The sequence below is a fragment of the Meriones unguiculatus genome, unplaced genomic scaffold, assembly GCF_030254825.1.
Source record: "Meriones unguiculatus strain TT.TT164.6M unplaced genomic scaffold, Bangor_MerUng_6.1 ChrUnknown_unordered_Scaffold_197, whole genome shotgun sequence".
NCBI lineage: Eukaryota > Metazoa > Chordata > Mammalia > Rodentia > Muridae > Meriones > Meriones unguiculatus.
This window is the reverse complement of record NW_026843733.1, coordinates 1-23102: the sequence shown is the minus strand read 5'-3', so window position 1 is coordinate 23102 and position 23102 is coordinate 1. Positions and strand designations below refer to the sequence as shown.

General features: G+C 44.0%; 1 protein-coding gene and 1 pseudogene across 1 annotated transcript; both read left to right on the top strand.

Annotated features, from left to right (window-relative positions):
• The first annotated feature begins 1086 nt into the window (after positions 1 to 1086).
• LOC132652022 (double homeobox protein 4C-like) lies at positions 1087 to 2281 on the top strand (annotated as a pseudogene).
• A 2317-nt stretch (positions 2282 to 4598) lies between these two features.
• LOC132652021 (homeobox protein Mix.1-like) lies at positions 4599 to 18130 on the top strand. The gene is made up of 3 exons (XM_060376889.1): positions 4599 to 4610; positions 8079 to 8579; positions 17258 to 18130. The coding sequence occupies exons 1-3, from the start codon at positions 4599 to 4601 to the stop codon at positions 18128 to 18130; spliced, it is 1386 nt and encodes a 461-aa protein (XP_060232872.1).
• Positions 18131 to 23102: the final 4972 nt, after the last annotated feature.

The following is a 23102-nucleotide window of genomic DNA, read 5'->3' as shown; positions in this document are numbered from 1 at the left end:
CAGCTTTGCATCTGGCTGCATATAAACCGCTGACCCTAAGCACAAGGGTTCTATGTCACAAAGGAAATACAGCAGTTTATGGACCTGTGTATTCAGGGATTCTAAAGAGGATCTCTGGAAGAAGCAGAATAACTTCTACAGGATCTATTGTACACCCAGGTACTATAGATGGGGACTGCAAGGAAGAAGTTAAAATCATGGTGCATGTAAAACACGAGATGCAAAAATAAGGCAGGGGTAGAATTGCTCAGCTGTTACTGTTCTCCTCCATCTAGGGCAAAGCCGCACCCTTAGGAAGGACAGGCACATTTGGCAGTACCGGAAATTGTGTGTTCTGGAAAGCAGTGTCTAATGATCAGAGATCCAAATTAATGGCAGCAACAAGTGGTGTTCATTGAAATGCAGGAGATGACTTCAGTATCCTCTCCCAAAAGTCTTGGGATCCACAATGTGTGCTTCTGAAGGTTCATATACAGTTTCTAGGAATCTGTAAAATTTCTCCAGTAGGACAAAGTGTATGGGGGATTAAATAGGTGGAACCAGAGGGTCCAAGAGGGAAGTTGACACCTTCTGTAGCCTGCCACTGAAGGAGAAATTCAGAAATAATTCCAGGAGTCTTTCTGCAGGATAAGTCTCCTCTCTGCCCAAATGCTTATACTTGCAGTTTCCTAACCATATTTAGATTGTTGAAATCATACACCGGGAGACTGAAGCTGAAAGGAACTTAAGGCAGAAGCACACGCAGAATGCAAGATCTGTTCTAGCCACGTTCCTCCTTGAGCATCAGCCAGAGCTGAATGAATGACTTCGTTAAAGTAGGCAAAGACTGCTCCTGGCTTCTGCCCCTTCTCCTTGCCTGATCATCAGAAGCCGTGCCCTAGACTCTCCCCTCAAACTCCTTGTGGGCCAACACAGGTGCGTACTGTGAGCTAAGCAGTGGAATTTGGGTAAAACACAAGACCACCTGTATCTGGAAAGGTTGCTTTAGGGTGGGATATGGGAAAATTCGCAGGAGGAAGGAAGGGTTTCACAGTTTGGAAGCAGAAGGGCGTTCCACGGTTTAGCCTGTAATTGGAAGCCTCAAGGGAGTGGGTGGGGCCTAGGTCGGTATTTAAGGGTGAGCAGCGGACCCCTTTACGCATTTGCCATAGCCTGCACTGTCCTGGGTGTTGTTCTGAGTACACACTGGAGAGGAAGAACTCCTATCAAAGTGTCCTCGGCAGGATGGAAGATCAGGCAGATGTGGGTGGCTGCAGTAAGATAAAGACATCCCGGCGTCTAAAGACTGTTTGGCAGGCTAAGAATAAGGAGGTCTTGCTCTCAGTTTTTGCCAAGACACCTTACCTGAGCTTCAGGACCAGGCAGGAACTGGCCAGGGAATTTGGGGTTCCAGAGTCCTGCATCTGCATGTGGTTTCAAAACTGCAGAAATAAGACTGGCGTGTCGAGGAAGACCTCAAAACAGACCACCGCAGGCTCCAGCCATGAAGCCTCCCAACAGCCTCCTGAAAAGCTTGTCGCCAGGGTACAACAAGCAAGAGGCCCGCCCTCAGAACGGAGAAGACCTCGAACGCGGCTTAGTCCAGCGCAGATCAGCATGCTAATCTTTTGAGATCTCTCCATCCTCAGACTATGCCACGAGAGTGCAACTGGCACTGAGCACAGGTTTGCCTGAGGACACCGACCACATATGGTTCCAGAAGAGAAAGGCCTGGCAGAAAGGCCGCGCTGGAGGCAGCACAGCTAAAGGTGAGGACCTGCCTGCCTCTCCTGGCCCAGAAAGGGCTCCTGGAGCATCGTATTGCATTGAGCAGGAGGCTTCCCGCGACAGCTTGTTGACACTGGGTTCTGCAGGAGGCGAGTATGGAGAAACGTTGATGCCAACATCCGAGCTCACCTTCTCCACAGAGGCCTACCCAGAACCCAGCAACTCCTGCCCTGCACAGCTTTTCCTGGATCAACTGCTGAGTACAGCGGAAGTCAAGGAACAGGTACCAGCTGCTCTGGACCCAGATGACCCATGAGAGCAGATCGAACCAACACTTGAGGCTCCTCTCACGGAAGAAGAATATCAGTCTCTGTTGTATGATATTTGACCCCATTGGTAACCCCTAGAATTGGGACTGTAAAACTCTGTTGCTTGGACCCTCACCTGACCATTGTCTCAGAGACTCCAGCCAGAAATGAGCTTGGACAGATGCTCAGGCTTGCACCTAAGAAAGGTGCAGAGCTCTAGCGATCCTGAGTAAGTGTTGGGAAAAAGATGGAAGGCCCTGGAGGTGCGAGGAACCTCACAAGACCCCAGGGCGCTTGAAGAAACTGAGCCATCAAATAAGGAGCATGCTTGGTCTGGACCTAAGGACCCTGCACACACGTAGCAGGTGGGAGGTGAATCCTTGTGCTTAATGTGGGTTGCCCTATGAGGGAGGTGTTGTGGAGTGGCCCAGTGGCAGTGGAGAGTTGTTTCTAGCCTGGATTTTGTTGTTTCTAACCTGGACGGTTTTTGAAGGACAGTTATATCATGTTAGCTTCAATTATGATGAGGATAAATATGTAATTTGTCTGTTATTGTACTCTGCATCATTAAATTACTTTTAGGCATTACTATGACCTGGTTATTGTTTTCATTTGGAAGTTAATGTAAAGAGGAGATATGATTATCCTTCAAGCTGAGAAGATGTGTGATCATGAGTCTTGGTTTTTAACTTGACTGCATGTGGAATTAAGCAAAACACCCAAATTAAGGACACAATTGTGAAGTACTCTTCCTTATTTGAAGTAGTCTTCTCTACTTCTCTTCTGGATCTATAAGGCTGAAAAACACACCTTTAATCCATATCTTCATACTGCAAAACCAACCACTCACCTTTGCCTCATCTTCTACTGGAAACCTATACAAGGACATGGAAGAAGGAATATTTTACTCTTTGCCTGTTCCCTTTTGCTTTGGTAGCAAGTCTATTTCTTCATTGACTATAGAACCTTCTTCTTGAGGATTTCAGTGTATTTGAAGGTGAGTTGCACCAACCAGCCTCATGGACCAAGCCACTGATAGATTCCTTGATTTTCCATTTTTAGCCATCCACTGTTGAATTAATTGACTCACAGATTGTAAATCATTCTCATAAATCCTTTCCTATAAAGAGAGAGTTAGAGGGAAAATAAACTATGCATATAATTATCTTTCACATAGAACTACCAAATTTTCTGCTTTTAATAATGTTATGTAATTCATTCAGGAATCACTTAAACAACAATAATTTTCATATGAGGAGTTATAGAAAAAATATTCATCACCATGCAAAGTCAAAATGCTACATAACTTTTTGGGTATATTGATGGACTAGGAATTAATTTTTTTGATGCAGTTATATTCTAAAATATCGTAATTGAATTACAAGTATTTTAATTTTTTGCAGCATTTATATATAGTTTATTTTTACCTCAAATTAGTCCCTTCTTTGTCTTAATTCCCTCAACACACATTAAAGTGTGTTCATTTTTCATTTTCATAGGTTACAGAGATTCTATTTTATATGGGGATGACATCATGAAAATTAACTGTTCTATGCATGACACTGCTAATACCAAAACATCATTCAAATAATAAGTAGACCTATCAGAATCACACTAGAATTCTCAGCAGAGATTATGAAAGCCAGAAGAGCTTGGATGGATATCATGCAGACACTAAGAGACCACTGATGCCAACCCAGACTACTATACCCAGTATATATGCAGCCATCCAGCCCTACAGAAGATACTAGAAGGAAAACCCCAACCCATTAATATTAAATACACTCCAGAAAACACATTGTGGCCCACACCATGAGGGGAAGTCCATGCCTGACACTGCCTGGATGACCATGAACCAGAGTCAAGATAGTGTAGAGACACACGATATCTGTAAACATGACAGGCAAAAAAAATGTCAATGAAAGATACTCTGCTATAATCATATATGAGTGCCTAGCCCAGTTGTCATCAGAGAGACATCACCCGGCATCTGATGGGAGCAGATGCAGAGACCCACAGCAAAACACAATTATGTATCTAGGGGAACGCCACAAATGATGGTATATGTATTGTAGGAATCAGAGATATCAAGGACAGAACAAGAACATGGCTCACTAAGTCAACTGGGCTCATAGGGGATCACAGAGACTGAAAGAAAAAGGCAAACATTTTATGAGTCTTGTGAGCTAGGTTGTCTGCATACATCTTAGATGTTGCTGAGGGACTTCCAACAGTGAGTGTGTGTGTGTGTGTCGGGGGATGACTCTGACTCTTTTTCCTGCTCTAGCTACACTTTCCTCATGTATTGCTTTGACCAACTCTGATGTGAGGGATTGTTCCTAGTCTTATTGTAACTTGTTATGCCATCAGAATTTTTTTTCATTGAAAATAAAGAAGCAGTGGATCTGAAGGAGGGGTGAGTTGGGCAGAGTAGAGGTGGATAGATTGTGGCTAGGAGGAATGGAGGAACAGGAAACTGCAGTTGGGATGTAGTGCATGAAGCAAGAACAAAAAATAAAATTCTAAAACAAAATAAACTATCAGCAGCTAGGGCTGTTGGTGAGTACTTGCAGTGCTAGCACCATGAAGTTAAAGGTAGGTGGGTCTCTGTGAGCACAGAGAGCACAGGCTGTTCTACAAACAGAGTCCAGGACAGCCAAAATTATTCAGAAAAATCCTGTCTTCAAACAAACAAAAAACTGTCAGCATTTTGTGTTTCATCTTTAGGAACTTTGTTTTATGTCCTACTTTTTTAATTTTTTTATTTTTTAATATGAGATACAGTTTATTAACTTTGTATCCTAGCTGTAGCCCAGTCCCTCATTTCGTCCCTTTCCCACCCACCCTCTCATCTCCTCCCTACCCCTTTCCAAGTCCACTGATAGGGAAGGGCCTCCTCCTGTTCCAACTGACCATAGCTTATCAGGTATCATCAGGGCTGGCTGTAATGTCCTCCTCTGTGGCCTAGCAAGTCTGATCCTCCCTTGGGAGGGGGGAGGTCAAAGAGCCAGCCATTGAGTTCATGTCCAAAATAGTCCCTGTTGCACTTAGTATGGTACCCACTTAGATACAGAGCTGACATGGATATATTTGAGCAGGGGTGCTAGGTTACATGCATACATGGTCCTTGGGTAGAGATACAGTCTCATAAAAGACCCCTGTGCCCTGATATATTTGGTTCTTGTGGAGTTCCTTTCCTTTCCAGGTCACACAAACAACCCCTTCTTTCATATGATTCTCTGTGCTCTGCCCAAGGTTTGGTTATGAGTCTCAGCATCTGCTTTGATACACTGCTAGGTAGAGTCTTTCACAGGGCCTCTGTGGTAGGCTTCTGTCCTGTTTCTTGTTTTCTCCTATGTCCATCCCATTTGTTTTTTTAAGGGAGGATTGATCATCTTAACCCAGGTCCTCTTTCTTGTTTGTCATCTTTAGGTGTACAGATTTTAGTATGTTTTTCCTATGTTATAGGTCTAGCATCCACTTAAAAGTGAGTGTATACCATGTATGTCTTTCTGCTTCTGGGAAACCTTACTCAGGATGATCTTTTCTAGATTTTTCTTGTTTCTTTATGTTTATATCTCATGTTTTCTTTGAATGGACTAGATAAAAACCTGTCTGTTGCACAGCTGGTAAATAGGTTTCCCGTTTTATAAGCTGCTTCACCACCTAAAGAATGGATAGCAAAAGCATTTTAGTCTCCTGTTGTTAGACCTGGAGTCTCACTGCTCAGGAGCTCAGGATTGCACCCTTCACAGGAACACTCACAGACCGCATCTCAATGCAATAGCAAAAGGTTTTATTGCTGTCGAGATAGGTCGCACCTCCAAAGACAGGACATGACCCTGAACATGCAAAGCACAGGGTTTTTATGCCTGAAAATCAAATCACTTTTGCTCTGTACTTTACAGTTGGTTGTTTCTCAGAAGAGTTCATCCTGCCCTTCAAGAGCGATCAGCACCTGGCTTCAATTCAAATAATCACAGTTGTTTTTTTTCATTCCCAGGTGGTCCCTCATTTGTTCTGATGATGAAGTCACTGAATAATGTCATGTTGCAGTGTTAAGGGTGCAGGGATCTGTTTAGGAGCCTGTGCAAAACAACTGCCTCATTCAGTAAGGTAATTCAAGGCCCTGGAGAAGACTGTTCACCAACTTCATACAGAGATTGGGTTCAGCTCTAAAGAGGGCAGTACCAGACTGACACCAGATAAACACTGATGCAATTATTGGCCCATGATACTGCAAATACCACATGTAGGAGAGCATTTAGAGCAAGAAAAGGAGGAGCGGCCCCAAGAGATGAATAATTAAGAGAGACAACTGCTATTGGCTCTCAGGAGCATCATGCCGACCTCACAGGACAAGCTACAGCTAGAGTTCCCAGTTCTCAAAACACCTGGTGTGCTAATTTGGGTGAATCCGGGCATTTACCAAAAAAAAAGAAAAACTGTGAGGTTAAAATCTCTAGAACCCAAAATAGGAGGTGTGTTAACACAGAGACAAGTGGTCCCTTTACTCACAGAAGGGAACAAGCAGATTCTGGCTCCAAGGGAATGCAAAGGTTCCCGGGGTTTCATGGCAGCTGTGGCAAGGGAAAGCACTGGACTAGGGATCACTGCCCAAGAGGGACAAACAGGCTAACCTCTTGCCATCAGGAAACAAACAGAGGGGCCTGTCAGGCTTAGGCCCCTCATGCAACAGTACGAGCTGTCTCCCATCAGGCAGCCATGAGGTACTAGGCATGTAGGAAAATATCAACTGAGGATTTTAGACTTGATACACACCACTGCATGCAGCAGCACAGCTTTGCATCTGGCTGCAGATAAACCTCTAACCCTATCCAGAAGGCTACTATGTTACAAAGGAAATACAGCTGTTTATGGACCTGTGTATTCAGGGATGGTAAAGCGGGTCTCTGGAAGAAGCAGAATAACTTCTATTATCTATTGTACACCCAGGTACTGTTGATGGGGACTGCAAGGAAAAAGTTAAAATTATGGCACATGTAAAACATGAGATGCAAAAATAAGGCAGAGTTAGAATTTCTCAGCTGTTACTGTTCTCCTCCATCTAGGGCAAAGCTACACCCTGAAGAACAACAGGCACATTTGGCAGTACCGGAAATTGTGTGTTCTGGAAAACAGTGCCTAATGATCAGAGATCCAAATTAATGGCAGCAACAAATGTTGTTCCTTGAAATGAAGGAAATGACTTCAGTATCCTCTCCCAAAAGTCTTGGGAACCACAATGTGTGCTTCTGAAGGTTCATACAGTTTCTAGGAATCTGTAAAATTTCTCCAGTAGGACAAAGTGTATGGTGGATTAAATAGGTGGAAACAGAGGAACCAAGGGGGAACTTGACACCTTCTGTGGCCTCCCACTGAAGGAGAAATTCAGAAATAATTCCAGGAGTCTTTCTGCAGGATAAGTCTACTCTTTGCCCAAATGCTTAGACTTGCAGGGTCCTAACCATATTTAGATTGTTGAAATCATACACCGGGAGACTGGAGCTCAAAGGAACTTAAGGCAGATGGCACACGCAGAGTGCAAGATCTGTTCTAGCCACGTTCCTCCTTGAGCATCAGCCAGAGCTGAATGAATGACCTTGTTAAAGTAGGCAAAGACTGCTCCTGGCTTATGCCTCTTCTCCTTGCCTGATCATCAGAAGCCGTGCCTTAAACTCTCCCCTCAAACTCCTTATGGGCCAACACAGGTGCGTACTGTGAGCTAAGCAGTGGGATTTGGGTAGAACACAAGGCCAACTGTTTCTGGAAAGGCTGCTTTAGGGTGGGATATGGGAAAATTCGCAGGAGGAAGGAAGGGTTTCACAGTTTGGAAGCAGAAGAGCGTTCCACGGTTTGGCCTGTAATTAGAGGCCTTGAGGGAGTGGGTGGGGCCTCAGGTCGGTATTTAAGGGTGAGCAGCGGACTAATTTACGCGTTTGCCATAGTCTGCACTTTCCTGGGTGTTGTTCTGAGTACACACTGGAGAGGAAGAACTCCTGTCAAAGTGTCTTCAGCAGGATGGAAGATCAGGCAGATGTGGGTGGCTGCAGCACGGCAAAGACATCCCGGCGTCAAAAGACTGTTTGGCAGGCCAAGCAGAAGGAGGTCTTGCTCTCAGTTTTCGCCAAGACACCTTACCCGAGCTTCCGGACCAGGCAGGAACTGGCCAGGGAATTCGGAGTTCCAGAGTCCTCTATCCGCGTGCGGTTTCAGAACCACAGAAATAGAACTGGAATGTCGAGGAAGACCTCAAAGCAGACCACCGCAGGCTCCAGGCATGAAGCCTCCCAACAGACTCCTGAAAAGCTTGTCGCCAGGGTACAACAAGCAAGAGGCCCGCCCTCAGAACGGAGAAGGCCTCGAACGCGGCTTAGTCCAGCGCAGATCAGCATGCTAGTGCAAGCTTTTGAGATCTCTCCATCCCCAGACTATGCCACGAGGGTGCAACTGGCCCTGAGCACAGGTTTGCCTGAGGACACCGTCCACATATGGTTCCAGAACAGAAAGGCCAGGCAGAAAGGCCGCGCGGGAGGCAGCACAGCTAAAGGTGAGGACCTGCCTGCCTCTCCAGGCCCGGAAAGGGCTCCTGGAGCATCGTGTTGCATTGAGCAGGAGGCTTCCCGGGACAGCTTGTTGACATCGGGTTCTGCAGGAGGCCAGTGTGCAGAAGTGTTGATGTCAAGACCCGAGCTCACCTTCTTCACAGAGGCCTACCCAGAATCCAGCGACTCCTGCCCTGTCCAGCTCTTCCTGGAGCAACTGTTGAGAACAGTGGAAGAGGAAACGGGACCAGCCACTCTGGACCCAGATGTACCATGGGAGGAGATCGAACCAACACTCAAGGCTCCTCTCACGGAAGAAGAATATCAGGCTCTGTTGGACGATATTTGACAGCATTGAGAACGCCCAGAATTGGGACTGTAAAACCCCGTTGCCTGGACCCTAACCTGACCATTGTCTCAGAGACTCCAGCCAGAAATGAGCTTGGACAGATGCTCTGACTTGAACCTAAGAAAGGTGCAGAGCTCTAGGGATCCTGAGTAAGTGTTGGGGAAAAGATGGAATGCCCTGGAGGTGCGAGGAACCTCACAAGAAGACCAACAGAAACAGGTGACCCAGCCCCCAGTGGGCTTGCAGAGACTGAGCCATCAAATAAGGAGCATGCTTGGTCTGGACCTAGGGACCCTACATACACGTAGCAGGTGGGAGGTGAATCCTTGTGCTTAATGTGGGTTGCCCTACGAGGGAGGTGTTGTGGAGTGGCCCAGCGGCGGTGGAGAGTTGTTTCTAACCTGGATTTTGTTGTTTCTAACCTGGACGGTTTTGAAGGACAATTATATAATGCTAGCTTCAGTTATTATCAAGATAAATATGTAATTTGTCTGCTGTTGTACTCTGCGTCATTAAATTATTTTTAGGCATTACTATGACCTGTTATTCTTTTCATTTGGAAGTTAATGTAAAGAGGAGATATGATTATCTTTCAAGCTGAAAAGAGGTGTGATCATGACTCTTGGTTTTTAACTTGACTGCATATGGAATTAAGCAAAACACCCAAATTAAGGACACAATTGTAAAGTACTCTTGCTTATTTGAAATAGTCTTCTCTACTTCTCTTCTGGATCTATAAGGCTGAAAAACAAACCTTTAATCCATATCTTCACACTGCAAAACCAACCACTCACCTTTGCCTCATCTTCTACTGGAAACCTATACAAGGACATGGAAGAAGGAATATTTTACTCTTTGCCTGTTCCCTTTTGCTTTGGTAGCAAGTCTATTTCTTCATTGACTATAGAACCTTCTTCTTGAGGATTTCAGTGTATTTGAAGGTGAGTTGTGCCAACCAGCCTCATGGACTAAGCCACTGATAGATTCCTCGATTTTCCATTTTTAGCCATCCACTGTTGAATTAATTAACTCACAGATTGTAAATCATTCTCATAAATCCTTTCCTATAAAGACAGTGTTAGAGGGAAAATAAACTATGCATATAATTATCTTTCACATAGAACTACCAAATTTTCTGCTATTAATAATGTTATGTAATTCATTCAGGAATCACTTAAACAACAGTAATCGACATATGAGGAGTTATAGAAAAAATATTCATCACCATGCAAAATCAAAATGCTACATACATTTTGGGGTATATTGATGGACTAGGAATTAAATTTTTTGATGCAGTTATATTCTAAAATATAATTGAATTACAAGTATTTTAATTTTTGCAGCATTTATATATAGTTTATTTTTACCTCAAATTAGTCCCTTCTTCATCTTAATTCACTCAACACACATTATAGTGTGTTCATTTTTTATTTTCTTAGGTTACAGAGATTCTATTTTATATGGGGATGACACCATGAAAATTAATTGTTCTATGCATGACACTGCTAATACCAAAATAGCATTCAAATAATGAGTAGACCTATCCGAATCACACTAGAATTCTCAGCAGAGACTATGAAAGCCAGAAGGGCTTGGATGGATATCATACAGACACTAAGAGACCACTGATGCCAACCCAGACTACTATACCCAGTATATATGCAGCCATCAAGCCCTACAGAAGATACTAGAAGGAAAACCCCAACCCAATAATGTGAAATACACTCCAGAAAACAATTTGAGGCCCACACCATGAGGGGAAGTCCATGCCTGACACTGCCTGGATGACCATGAACCAGAGTCAAGATCACCTAGAGACACACGATATCTGTAAACCTGACAGACAAAAAATGACAATGAAAGATACTATGCTATAATCATTGATGAGTGCCTAGCCCAGTTGTCATCAGAGAGACATCACGAGGCATCTCATGGGAACAGATGCAGAGACCCTTATCCAAACACAATGATGTATCCAGGGGAACCCCACAAATGAGGGAATATATATTGTAGGAATCAGAGATATTAAGGACACAACAAGCACATGGCCCACTGAGTCAACTGAGTTCATAGGGGATCAGAGACTCAAGGACAAAAACATAAACATTCTATGAGTCTTGTGAGCTAAGTTGTTGGCATACACCTTATGATTATTATCCTGATGTCGCTGAGGGACTTCCAACAGTGAGAATGGGGGTGTCTCTGACTCTTTTTCCTGCTTTAGCTACACTTTCTCTCCTCATGTATTGCTTTGACCAACTCTGATGTGAGGGATTGTTCCTAGTGTTATTATAACTTGCTATGCCATCACATTTTTTTTCATTGAAAATAAAACAAATGGAAAAAAAGCAGTGGATGAAGGAGAGGTGAGCTGGGCAGAGTAGTGGTGGATAGATTGTGTCTTTGAGAAGTGGAGGAAGAGGAAACTGCAGTTCAGATGTAGTGCATGAAACAACAACAAAAATAAAATGCTAAAACTAAATAAACTGTCAGCAGCTAGGGCTGTTGGTGAGCGCCTGCATTCCTAGCACTCAGGAAGTTAAAGGTAGGTGGATCTCTGTGAGTTCAAGCACAGGTTGTTCTATAAAGAGAGCCTGGGACACGAAAATTGTTCAGAAAAAAATTCTGTTTTCAAAGAAACAAAAAACTGTCAGCATTTTGTGTTTCATCTTTAGGAACTTTGTTTTATGTTCCACTTTTATACTTTTTATTTTTTTAATATTAGATACAGTTTATTAACTTTGTATCCAAGCTGTAGACCAGTCCTCTCATTCCCTCCCTTTCCTACCCTCCTTCCCTTATCTACTACACCTTTCCAAGTCTACTGATAGGCGAGGGCTTCTGCCTGTTCCAACTGACCCTGGATTATCAGGCATCATTAGGTTTGCTGCAATGTCCTCCTCTGTGGCCTAGCAAATCTGATCCTGCCTTGTGAGGGGGGAAGTCAAAGAGCCAGCCATTGAGTTCATGTCTGTAATAGTCCCTGTTCCACTTAGTATGGTACCCACTTGGATACAGAGCTAATATACAGGACTATATTTGAGCAGGGGTGCTAGGTTCTATGCGTACATTGTCCTTGGTTGGAGATACAGTCTCATAAAAGACCCCTGTGCCCTGATATATTTGGTCCTTGTGGAGTTCCTGCCCTCTCCAGGTCACACTAACTTTCCCTTTTTTTATATGATTCCCTGTGCTCTGCCCAAGGTTTGGTTATGAGTCTCAGCACCTGCTTTGATATACTACTAGGTAGAGTCTTTCCCAGGTCCTCTGTGGTAGGCTAGGGTCCTGTTTCTTGTTTTCTCCTATGTCCATCCCATTTGTCTTTTTAAGTGAGGATTGATCATCTTAACCCAGGTCCTCTTTCTTGTTTATCTTTTTGTTTATCTTCTTATAGATTTTAGTATGTTTATCCTATATTATAGGTCTAGCCTCCACTTAAAATCGAGTATATACCGTGTATGTCTTTCTGCTTCTGAGATACCTCACTCAGGATGATCTTTTCTAGATTGTTTGTTTGTTTGTTTCTTCATGTTTACATTTTATGACTTCTTTGAATGGTCTAGATATAAACCTGTCTGTTGCATAGCTGGAACAGTGGTTTCCCATTTTATAAGCTGCTTCACCACCTAAAGAATGGATGGCAAAAGCGTTTTAGTTTCATGTTGTTAGACCTGGAGTCTCACTGCTCAGGAGCTCAGGATTGTGCACTTCCCAGGAACACTCATAGACCACAACTTGAGGCAAAAGCAAGAGTTTTATTCCAATTTCTATAGGGTCCCCCTACAAAGACAGGAGACAGCCCTAAATATGCAAAGGACAGGGTTTTATACCTGAAATTGAAACCACTTTTGCTCTATACATTGATTGTTCAGCAAGAATAGCATGAAGATAGTTTACACCTGGTTTTAGGTAGTATACAGCTGGTTGTAGATAGTTTACAGGTGGTTGTAGATAGCTGTTCTCAGAACAGTTGACCCTTTCCTTCAAGAGTTATCTACACCTGACTTCAATTCAAATAATCACTGTTGTTTTTCTCATTCCCAGGTGGTCTCTCACCCCCCCCTTTTTGCCTCAATTTTAACCCTAAAATTGTGGATCAATCTCATGGAGAGGTTGATACTCTTTCTGGAGCATCAGGACCTGAACTGCACTTATACTTTCCCAGAAAAAGGGGAGTTCTTGTCTGAGAGTTTATTGTCCCTGATGAGTTTCAGTTTCAGCCGGTAGCTGGAGGCTTGGAGTTTCCAGGTGTTGCAGGTTGATGAAAAGCCGGCTTAACATGTGACAGGTGGATTCAAGCTATGATGCCCTCTATTTTGACGGCAGTTGGCGTGGTGAGGAAGATGTAATAAGGACCCTTCAACTGAGGTTCCAGATTCTGGCTGCCATGTCACTGCACATATACCAGATCTTCAACGTGGAACTGATGGGGCACCTAAAAGGACCCAGGCACATATGCACTGCCAACCTTGCTCCAAATTTCTTTCTGAATAAGCTGCAATTCTTTCAGCCTGTACAAGTCAGATTTACCACTAGTTTTATCAAGGGGGTACCCAAAAGAGTCAGGGAACAGAAACCCATATAGTAGTTCGAAGGGTGTTAAACCTATATGGAGAGAGTATTTCTGACCCTAAAGAGGGCCAAGGGAAGGAGCACTGCCCTGTCACCGCCAGTCTCCATGTTCAACTTGGTGAGAATCTCTTTGAGAGTTCTATTCGTTCTCTCTAAATGTCCTGAACTTTGGGGTCTATAAGCACAATGTAACTTACAGTCAAGCCCCAGAAACCTGGCCACCTCCTGGCTTAACTGAGCAATGAAGGTTGACCCATTGTCTGACTCAATTACCTTTGGAATACCAAACCGAGGAAAAATGTCTTCCAGAATCTTTTTGGCCATGACCAGGGAGGTTTCTTTCTTTGTGGGAAAAGCTTCCACCCATCCTGAGAAAGTGTCTACAAAAACCAGGAGATATTTATTGCTGTACCTGGGTGGTTTACTTTCAGTGAAATCCACTTCCCAATGCATTCCAGGTCTAGTTCCTTGTCACTGGCCAGCAGTGACAGCTGAATACCACCTGAGAGAGGGCTGGGAGAAAGAGAGAGACAGGGTGACACAGAGAAGGACACCAAGTCTACATGCTTATCCAGGTGTTGATTTAATGGACGTCAGGTTAACACTTAAGTAGGCAGAAAAGTACAAGCAGTTTCTCATGTAGGAGCTTTACTTGGTCAGAACATAGGAGAGCTCACTCAAGGTTACACAGAGCCTGCTGTCTGGTTACTATGGTTGCATACAGTTTCTCAGGGTCCGAGCAGTCTGCTGTAGGACCACCAAGGTCAGTTTATAAGAAACTGGACTTTGGAAAATAGCCAAAGCCAATAGGCAGCGTTCCACTGCTCAGAGGCCATTAACTCAAAATTTGCCATATACTCCAAAAAGGCTGCCACAGTTCCTCTCAGCCACTTCCCTGGGCTCTGGAAATTCTTACCTATGTTTACACTCTGGCAAGGTTCACACGCCCTAGTCACTCACTCACTCAAGGGGGTGAGGTTTAGTATTAGGGACTGGGATTGGTGGACAACTTAGGCAATTTCTTTGCCTTCAAGTGAATCCATTTATACATCTGAGTTATTAATCTCTCAGCATCTTCCTGGGGTAGAATGATCTTACCTTTGGAGTAAATCCATGCCCCCACGTCGGTGTCAAATATCCCCTTTTGTTTTTTTTTGTTGTTTTGTTTTTTGTTTTTTTTTTTTGCCATATTAACTTTAAGTCACTTTCTGAGTAGTTTAGTCATTCTTCTCTGGGCAGTTCAGCAGTTAGTACCACCAGGACAGAGTTTCCTCTAGCAGCTGCTTTAGCCTCCCGATTGGCCATGTTATCCCCCTTTGCTGCCCTGGAAGTCCCCTTCTGCTGTCCCGGGAAATGAATAATGCTTACCTTGTCGGGCAGCAACAGGGCATTGACCAAAGCCAGAATCTCATTTTTTATTTTTTATCTCTTTACCGGCTGATGTTAGCAGGCCTCTCTGCTGATAGATGGCCCCATGTACATGGGCTGTTGGTAAGTGAACCAACTATCAGTGTAGATGTTTGTCTTTTTACCCTTTTCCAGAGTTAATGCTTGGATTAAAACAATCGATTCAGCTCCCTGAACAGATGTGCCCTCCGGCAACGCCTGGGCCCAGAATACCTTATGTCCATTTACCACCACTGCCTCTGCCTTTCTCTTTCCGTTCTACAAAAAACTGCTCCCATCCATATAGTATGTCACCTCCGCATCAGGAATTGGTTGCTCTTTCAAGTCCTTTCGCCATCCCTGTTCCTTTGCTAGAACCTGCAAATCATGCTCCATGGTCTGGATTTCTGGATCCTACAATAAGGTGGCAGGGTTTAGCTCCATAGCCAGGGCAAGGGTGACTCTACCTTTATTCAATAGCAAAGCCTGGTATTATGTCATACAGGTGTTCATGAGCCAGCGATCAGTTGGCTGCCTTATGACACTCTCAGGGGCAAGACGAGCATAGATGGTGAGGTCCTGTCCCACAGTCAGTTTGTCTGCATCGTTTACTAGTGCCGCCACTGCTGCTATTATTCACAGGCAGGTTGGCCATCCTGCCACTGCTGAATCAAGGTTTTTGGATAGATAGGCTACTAGTCTCTTCCAGGGTCCAATTTACTGTGTTAGCATCTGTTGGCCATTCCCTGATTCTCGGCCACATAGAGATGGAAGGTTTTGGTCACAATCTGAGTACCAAAGCTGGGGCAGACATTAAGGCTTGTTTGATATTATCAAATGCAGCTTGTTCATCCTTTCCCCAGATGCAAGAATCAATGCCCTTTGTAAGGGGATACAGAGGGGCTGCCATCTTGGCAAATACTTCTTTACTTAAAATTTCCCTCAGTTGTTCAGTAGTCCATGAAGGGGGAATATAAAATACAGTCTCTTTTCTAGCCTCCGATAGCCACCTCTTAACTGACCTGTTTCCTGCAGAGATGAGCATTTTTCGCCGACAGTCTATAGCCAAGGTCACCCAGCTCTTGCAACAGCTGATCTGTGGCTTCAAGTAAGGTTTCTTTATAATCTGCAGCTAATAGTATATGATCCACATATCAGAAAAGAGTTACCTGGGGATTGGTGGCCCAGAAGTGTGCCAGGTCCCGGTGTAGGGCTTCAATTTTCTTTTGGGACAATTCTTGATCCAGTGTCCTTTCTCCTTGCAATAGGCATACTATTCCTTAGACAGAGGGCCCCTCTGATTTCCAGGAACTCTCTCCCTATCATTATGACTGCACTACAGTGGCCAGGATCTTAGTCAACTTTCTGTCTTGCCTCTTTTCCTTTCTCTTTCTCTCACTTCCTGCTCTTTCTGCTTTCTTTCCTCTTTCTCTTCTTCCATCTCCCAGCTGTCTAAAACCTTTTCTGCCACCTGCACTAAATCCTTCAACGACTTGTCCTGTAAACCCTTTATTTTCTGGAGCTTTCTACAAATATCTCTGGCTGACTGGTCTATAAAGATTATAGTCACCATTGGCTTACACTCATCTGAGGTAGGGTCATAGGTTGTAAACCAGCTGTATGCCTCCATCAGACATTCAAGAAAGGCTGTGGGAGATTGCCTTCTACACGCACAAAGTGTATGGTGGACTAAATAGGTGGAACCAGAGGGTCCAAGAGTGAAGTTGACACCTTCTGTAGTCTGCCACTGAAGGAGAAATTCAGAAATAATTCCAGGAGTCTTTCTGCAGGATAAGTCTACTCTTTGCCCAAATGCTTAGACTTGCAGGGTCCTAACCATATTTAGATTGTTGAAATCATACACCGGGTGACTGGAGCTCAAAGGAACTTAAGGCAGACGGCACACACAGAGTGCAAGATCTGTTCTAGCCACTTTCCTCCTTGAGCATCAGCCAGAGCTGAATGAATGACCTTGTTAAAGTACGCAAAGACTGCTCCTGGCTTATGCCTCTTCTCCTTGCCTGATCATCAGAAGCCGAGCCTTAGACTCTCCCCTCAAACTCCTTGTGGGCCAACACAGGTGCGTACTGTGAGCTAAGCAGTGGAATTTGGGTAGAACACAAGGCCAACTGTTTCTGGAAAGGCTGCTTTAGGGTGGGATATGGGAAAATTCGCAAGAGGAAGGAAGGGTTTCACAGTTTGGAAGCAGAAGAGCGTTCCACGGTTTGGCCTGTAATTGGAGGCCTCGAGGGAGTGGGTGGGGCTTCAGGTCGGTATTTAAGGGTGAGCAGCGGACTAATTTACGCATTTGCCATAGTCTGCACTTTCCTGGGTGTTGTTCTGAGTACACACTGGAGAGGAAGAAATCCTGTCAAAGTGTCTTCAGCAGGATGGAAGATCAGGCAGATGTGGGTGGCTGCAGCACGGCAAAGACATCCCGGCGTCAAAAGACTGTTTGGCAGGCCAAGCAGAAGGAGGTCTTGCTCTCAGTTTTCGCCAAGACACCTTACCCGAGCTTCAGGACCAGGCAGGAACTGGCCAGGGAATTCGGAGTTCCAGAGTCCTCCATCCGCGTGTGGTTTCAAAACCGCAGAAATAGAACTGGCATGTCGAGGAAGACCTCAAAGCAGACCACCGCAGGCTCCAGCCATGAAGCCTCCCAACAGCCTCCTGAAAAGCTTGTCGCCAGGGTACAACAAGCAAGAGGCCCGCCCTCAGAACGGAGAAGGCCTCGAACGCGGCTTAGTCCAGCGCAGATCAGCATGCTAGTGCAAGCTTTTGAGATCTCTCCATCCCCAGACTATGCCACGAGGGTGCAACTGGCCCTGAGCACAGGTTTGCCTGAGGACACCGTCCACATATGGTTCCAGAACAGAAAGGCCAGGCAGAAAGGCCGCGCTGGAGGCAGCACAGCTAAAGGTGAGGACCTGCCTGCCTCTCCTGGCCCGGAAAGGGCTCCTGGAGCATCGTGTTGCATTGAGCAGGAGGCTTCCCGCGACAGCTTGTTGACATCGGGTTCTGCAGGAGGCCAATGTGCAGAAGCGTTGATGTCAAGACCCCAACTCACCTTCTTCACAGAGGCCTACCCAGAATCCAGCAACTCCTGCCCTGTCCAGCTCTTCCTGGAGCAACTGGCGAGAACAGTGGAAGAGGAACAGGGACCAGCCGCTCTGGACCCAGATGTACCATGGGAGCAGATCGAACCAACACTCGAGGCTCCTCTCACAGAAGAAGAATATCAGGCTCTGTTGGACGATATTTGACCACATTGAGAACGCCCAGAATTGGGACTGTAAAACCCGGTTGCCTGGACCCTAACCTGACCATTGTCTCAGAGACTCCAGCCAGAAATAAGCTTGGACAGATGCTCAGACTTGCACCTAAGAAAGGTGCAGAGCTCTAGCGATCCTGAGTAAGTGTTGGGGAAAAGATGGAAGGCCCTGGAGGTGCGAGGAACCTCACAAGAAGACCAACAGAAACAGCTGCCCCAGCCCCCAGGGGGCTTGCAGAGACTGAGCCATCAAATAAGGAGCATGCTTGGTCTGGACCTAGGGACCCTATATACACATAGCAGGTGGGAGGTGAATCCTTGTGCTTAATGTGGGTTGCCCTATGAGGGAGGTGTTGTGGAGTGGCCCAGCGGCGGTGGAGAGTTGTTTCTAACCTGGACTTTGTTGTTTCTAACCTGGACGGTTTTGAAGGACAGTTATATAATGTTAGCTTCAGTTATTATCAAGATAAATATGTAATTTGTCTGCTGTTGTACTCTGCGTCATTAAATTATTTTTAGGCATTACTATGACCTGTTATTCTTTTCATTTGGAAGTTAATGTAAAGAGGAGATATGATTATCTTTCAAGCTGAAAAGAGGTGTGATCATGACTCTTGGTTTTTAACTTGACTGCATATGGAATTAAGCAAAACACCCAAATTAAGGACACAATTGTAAAGTACTCTTGCTTGTTTGAAATAGTCTTCTCTACTTCTCTTCTGGATCTATAAAGCTGAAAAATATAACTTTAATCCATATCTTCATACTGCAAAACCAACCACTCATCTTTGCCTCATCTTCTACTGGAAACCTATACAAGGACATGGAAGAAGGAATGTTTTACTCTTTGCCTGTTCTTTTTCGCTTTGGGAGCAAGTCTATTTCTTCATTGACTATAGAACCTTCTTCTTGAGGAGTTCTGTGTATATGAAGGTGAGTTGAGCCAACCGGCCTCATGGACTAAGCCACTGATAGATTCCTCGATTTTCCATTTTTAGGCATCCACTGTTGAATTAATTGACTCACAGATTGTAAATCATTTTCATAAATCCTTTCCTATAAAGAGAGAGTTAGAGGGAAACATAAACTATGCATATAATTATCTTTCACATAGAACTACCAAATTTTCTGCTTTTAATAATGTTATGTAATTCATTCAGAAATCACTTAAACAACAGTACTTTTCATATGAGGAGTTATAGAAAAATATTCATCATCATGCAAAGGCAAAATGCTACCTACATTTTTGGGTATATTGATGGCATAGGAATTAAATTTTTTGATGCAGTTATATTCTAAAATATCATAATTGAATTACAAGTATTTTAATTTTTTGCAGCATTTATATATAGTTTATTTTTACCTCAAATTAGTCCCTTCTTCGTCTTAATTCACTCAACACACATTATAGTGTGTTCATTTTTTATTTTCTCAGGTTACAGAGATTCTATTTTATATGGGGATGACACCATGAAAATTAACTGTTCTAGGCATGACACTGCTAATACCAAAATAGCATTCAAATAATGAGTAGACCTATCCGAATCACACTAGAATTCTCAGCAGAGACTATGAAAGCCAGAAGGGCTTGGATGGATATCATGCAGACACGAAGAGACCACCGATGCCAACCCAGACTACTATACCCAGTATATATGCAGCCATCCAGCCCTACAGAAGATACTAGAAGGAAAACCCCAACCCAATAATGTGAAATACACTCCAGAAAACACATTGAGGCCCACACCATGAGGGGAAGTCCATGCCTGACACTGCCTGGATGACCATGAACCAGAGTCAAGATAACCTAGAGACACACGATATCTGTAAACATGACAGACAAAAAGTGACAATGAAAGATACTATGCTATAATCATTGATGAGTGCCTAGCCCAGTTGTCATCAGAGAGACATCACGAGGCATCTCATGGGAACAGATGCAGAGACCCTTATCCAAACACAATGATGTATCCAGGGGAACCCCACAAATGAGGGAAAATGTATTGTAGGAACCAGAGATATTAAGGACACAACAAGCACATGGCCCACTGAGTCAACTGAGTTCATAGGGGATCAGAGACTGAAGGACAAAAACATAAACATTCTATGAGTCTTGTGAGCTAGGTTGTTGGCATACACCTTATGATTATTATCCTGATTTCGCTGAGGGACTTCCAACAGTGAGAATGGGGGTGTCTCTGACTCTTTTTCCTGCTTTAGCTACACTTTCTCTCCTCATGTATTGCTTTGACCAACTCTGATATGAGGGATTTTTCCTAGTCTTATTATAACTTGCCATGCCATCACATTTTTTTTTTCATTGAAAATAAAATGAATGGAAAAAAATACAACCGGATGAAGGAGAGGTGAGCTGGGCAGAGTAGAGGTGGATAGATTGTGGCTGCGAGGAGTGGAGGAAGAGGAAACTGCAGTTCAGATGTAGTGCATGAAACAACAAAAATAAAATGCTAAAACAAAATAAACTGTCAGCAGCTCAGGCTATTGGTGAGCACCTACATTCCTAGCACTCAGGAAGTTAAAGGTAGGTGGATCTCTGTTAATTCAAGCACAGGATGTTCTATAAAGAGAGCCTGGGACAGCCAAAATTATTCAGAAAAAATCCTGTTTTCAAAGAAACAAAAAAAACTGTCAGCATTTTGTGTTTCATCTTTAGGAAATTTGTTATATGTCCCACTTTTATATTTTTATTTTTTAATATTAGATACAGTTTATTAACTTTGTATCCCAGCTGTATCCCAGTCCCTCATTTTCTCCCTATCCTACCCTCCTTCCCTCATCTCTTCCCTACCCCTTTCTAAGTCCACTGATAGGGGAGGGCCTCCTCCTATTCCAACTGACCCTAGCTTATCAGGTATCATCAATACTAGCTGAAATATCCTCCTCTGTGGCCTAGCAGTCTGATTCTCTCTTGGGAGGGGGGAGGTCAAAGAGTGAGCCACTGAATTCATGTCTAAAATAGTCCCTGTTCCACTTAGTATGGTATCCACTTGGATACAGAGCTCACATGGACTACATTTGAGCAGGGGTGGTAGGTTATATGCATACAAGGTCCTTGGTTGGAGAAACAGTCTCATAAAAGACCCCTGTGCTGATATATTTGGTCCTTGTATAGTTCCTGTCCTCTCCAGGTCACACTAACTCTCCCTTCTTTCATATGATTCCCTGTGCTCTGCCCAAGGTTTGGATATGAGTCTCAGCATCTGCTTTGATACACTGCTAGGTAGAGTCTTTCATTGGTCCTCTGGAGCAGGCTTCTGTCCTGTTTCTTGTTTTTGCCTATATCCATCCCATTGGTCTTTCTAAGTGAGGATTGATAATCTTAACCTAGGTCCTCTTTCTCATTTATCTTCTTTAGGTGTACAGATTTTAGTTTGTTTATCCTATCTTATAGGTCTAGCATCCACTTGAAAGTGAGTGTATACCGTGTATGTCTTTCTGCTTCTGGGACACCTCACTGAGGATTATCTTTCTGGATTGTTTTTTTTTTGTTGTTGTTCATGTTTACATTTTATGACTTCTTTGAATGGTCTAGAATTGAACCTGTCTGTTGTATAGCTTGTAAAGAGGTTTCCCATTTTATAAGCTGCTCCACCACCTAAAGAATGGATTGCAAAAGCATTTTAGTTTCATGTTGTAAGATCTGGAGTCTCACTGCTCAAGAGCTCAGGATTGTGCCCTTCCCAGGAACACTCATAGACCACAACTTGAGGCAAAAGCAAGAGTTTTATTTCAATTTCTATAGGGTCCCCCCTCCAAAGACAGGAGACAGCCCTAAATATGCAAAGGACAGGGTTTTATACCTGAAGTTGAAACCACTTTTGCTCTATACATTGATTGTTCAGCAAGAATAGCATGAAGATAGTTTACACCTGGTTTTAGGTAGTATACAGCTGGTTGTAGATAGTTTACAGGTGGTTGTAGATAGTTTACAGGTGGTTGTAGATAGTTGTTCTCAGAACAGTTGACCCTTTCCTTCAAGAGTTATCTACACCTGACTTCAATTCAAATAATCACTGTTGTTTTTCTCATTCCCAGGTGGTCTCTCACACCCCCCCTTTTTGCCTCAATTTTAACCCTAAAACTGTAGATCAACCTCATGGAGAGGTTGATACTCTTTCTGGAGCATCAGGACCTGAACTTCACTTATACTTTCCCTGACAAAGGGGAGTTCTGGTCTGAGAGTTTATTGTCCCTGATGAGTTTCAGTTTTAGTGGGTTGCTGTAGGCTTGGACTTTCCAGGTGTTGCATGTTGATGAAGAGCAGGCTTAACGTGTGACACATGGACCCAAGCTGTGATGCTCTCTACTTTGGCAGTTGGGGTGGTGAGCAGGATGTAATAAGGACCCTTCAACTGAGGTTCCAGATTCTGGCTGCCATGTCACTGCACATATACCAGATCTCCCACCTGGAACTGATGGGGCACCTCCAAGGACCTGGGCGCATAAGCACTGTCAACCTTGCTCCATATTTCTTTCTGCATAAGCTGCAGTCCCTTTAGCCTGGACAAGTCAGAGTTATCACTAGTTATGTCAAGAGGGTCCCCAAGAAGAGTCAAGGTAGGAGAGCAGGAACCCCATATAGTAATTCAAAGGGAGTTAAGCCTAGTAGGGAGTGAGTATTTCTGACTCTAAAGAGGGCCAAGGGAAGAAGCACCACCCAGTCACCCCCAGTCTCCATTGTCAATTTTGTGAGAGTCTCTTTTAGAGTTCTATTTATTCTCTCTACTTGTCCTGAGATTTGGGGTCTATAAGCATGATGTAACTTCCAATCAAGTCCCAGAAATCTGGCCACCTCCTGGTTTACCTGAGCAAGGAAGGCTGGCCCATTGTCTGACCCAATTAGCTTTGGAATACCTTACTGAGGGAAAATGTCTTCCAGAATCTTTTGGTCATGACCATTGTGGTTTCTTTCTTTGTGGGAAAATCTTCCACCCATCCTGAAA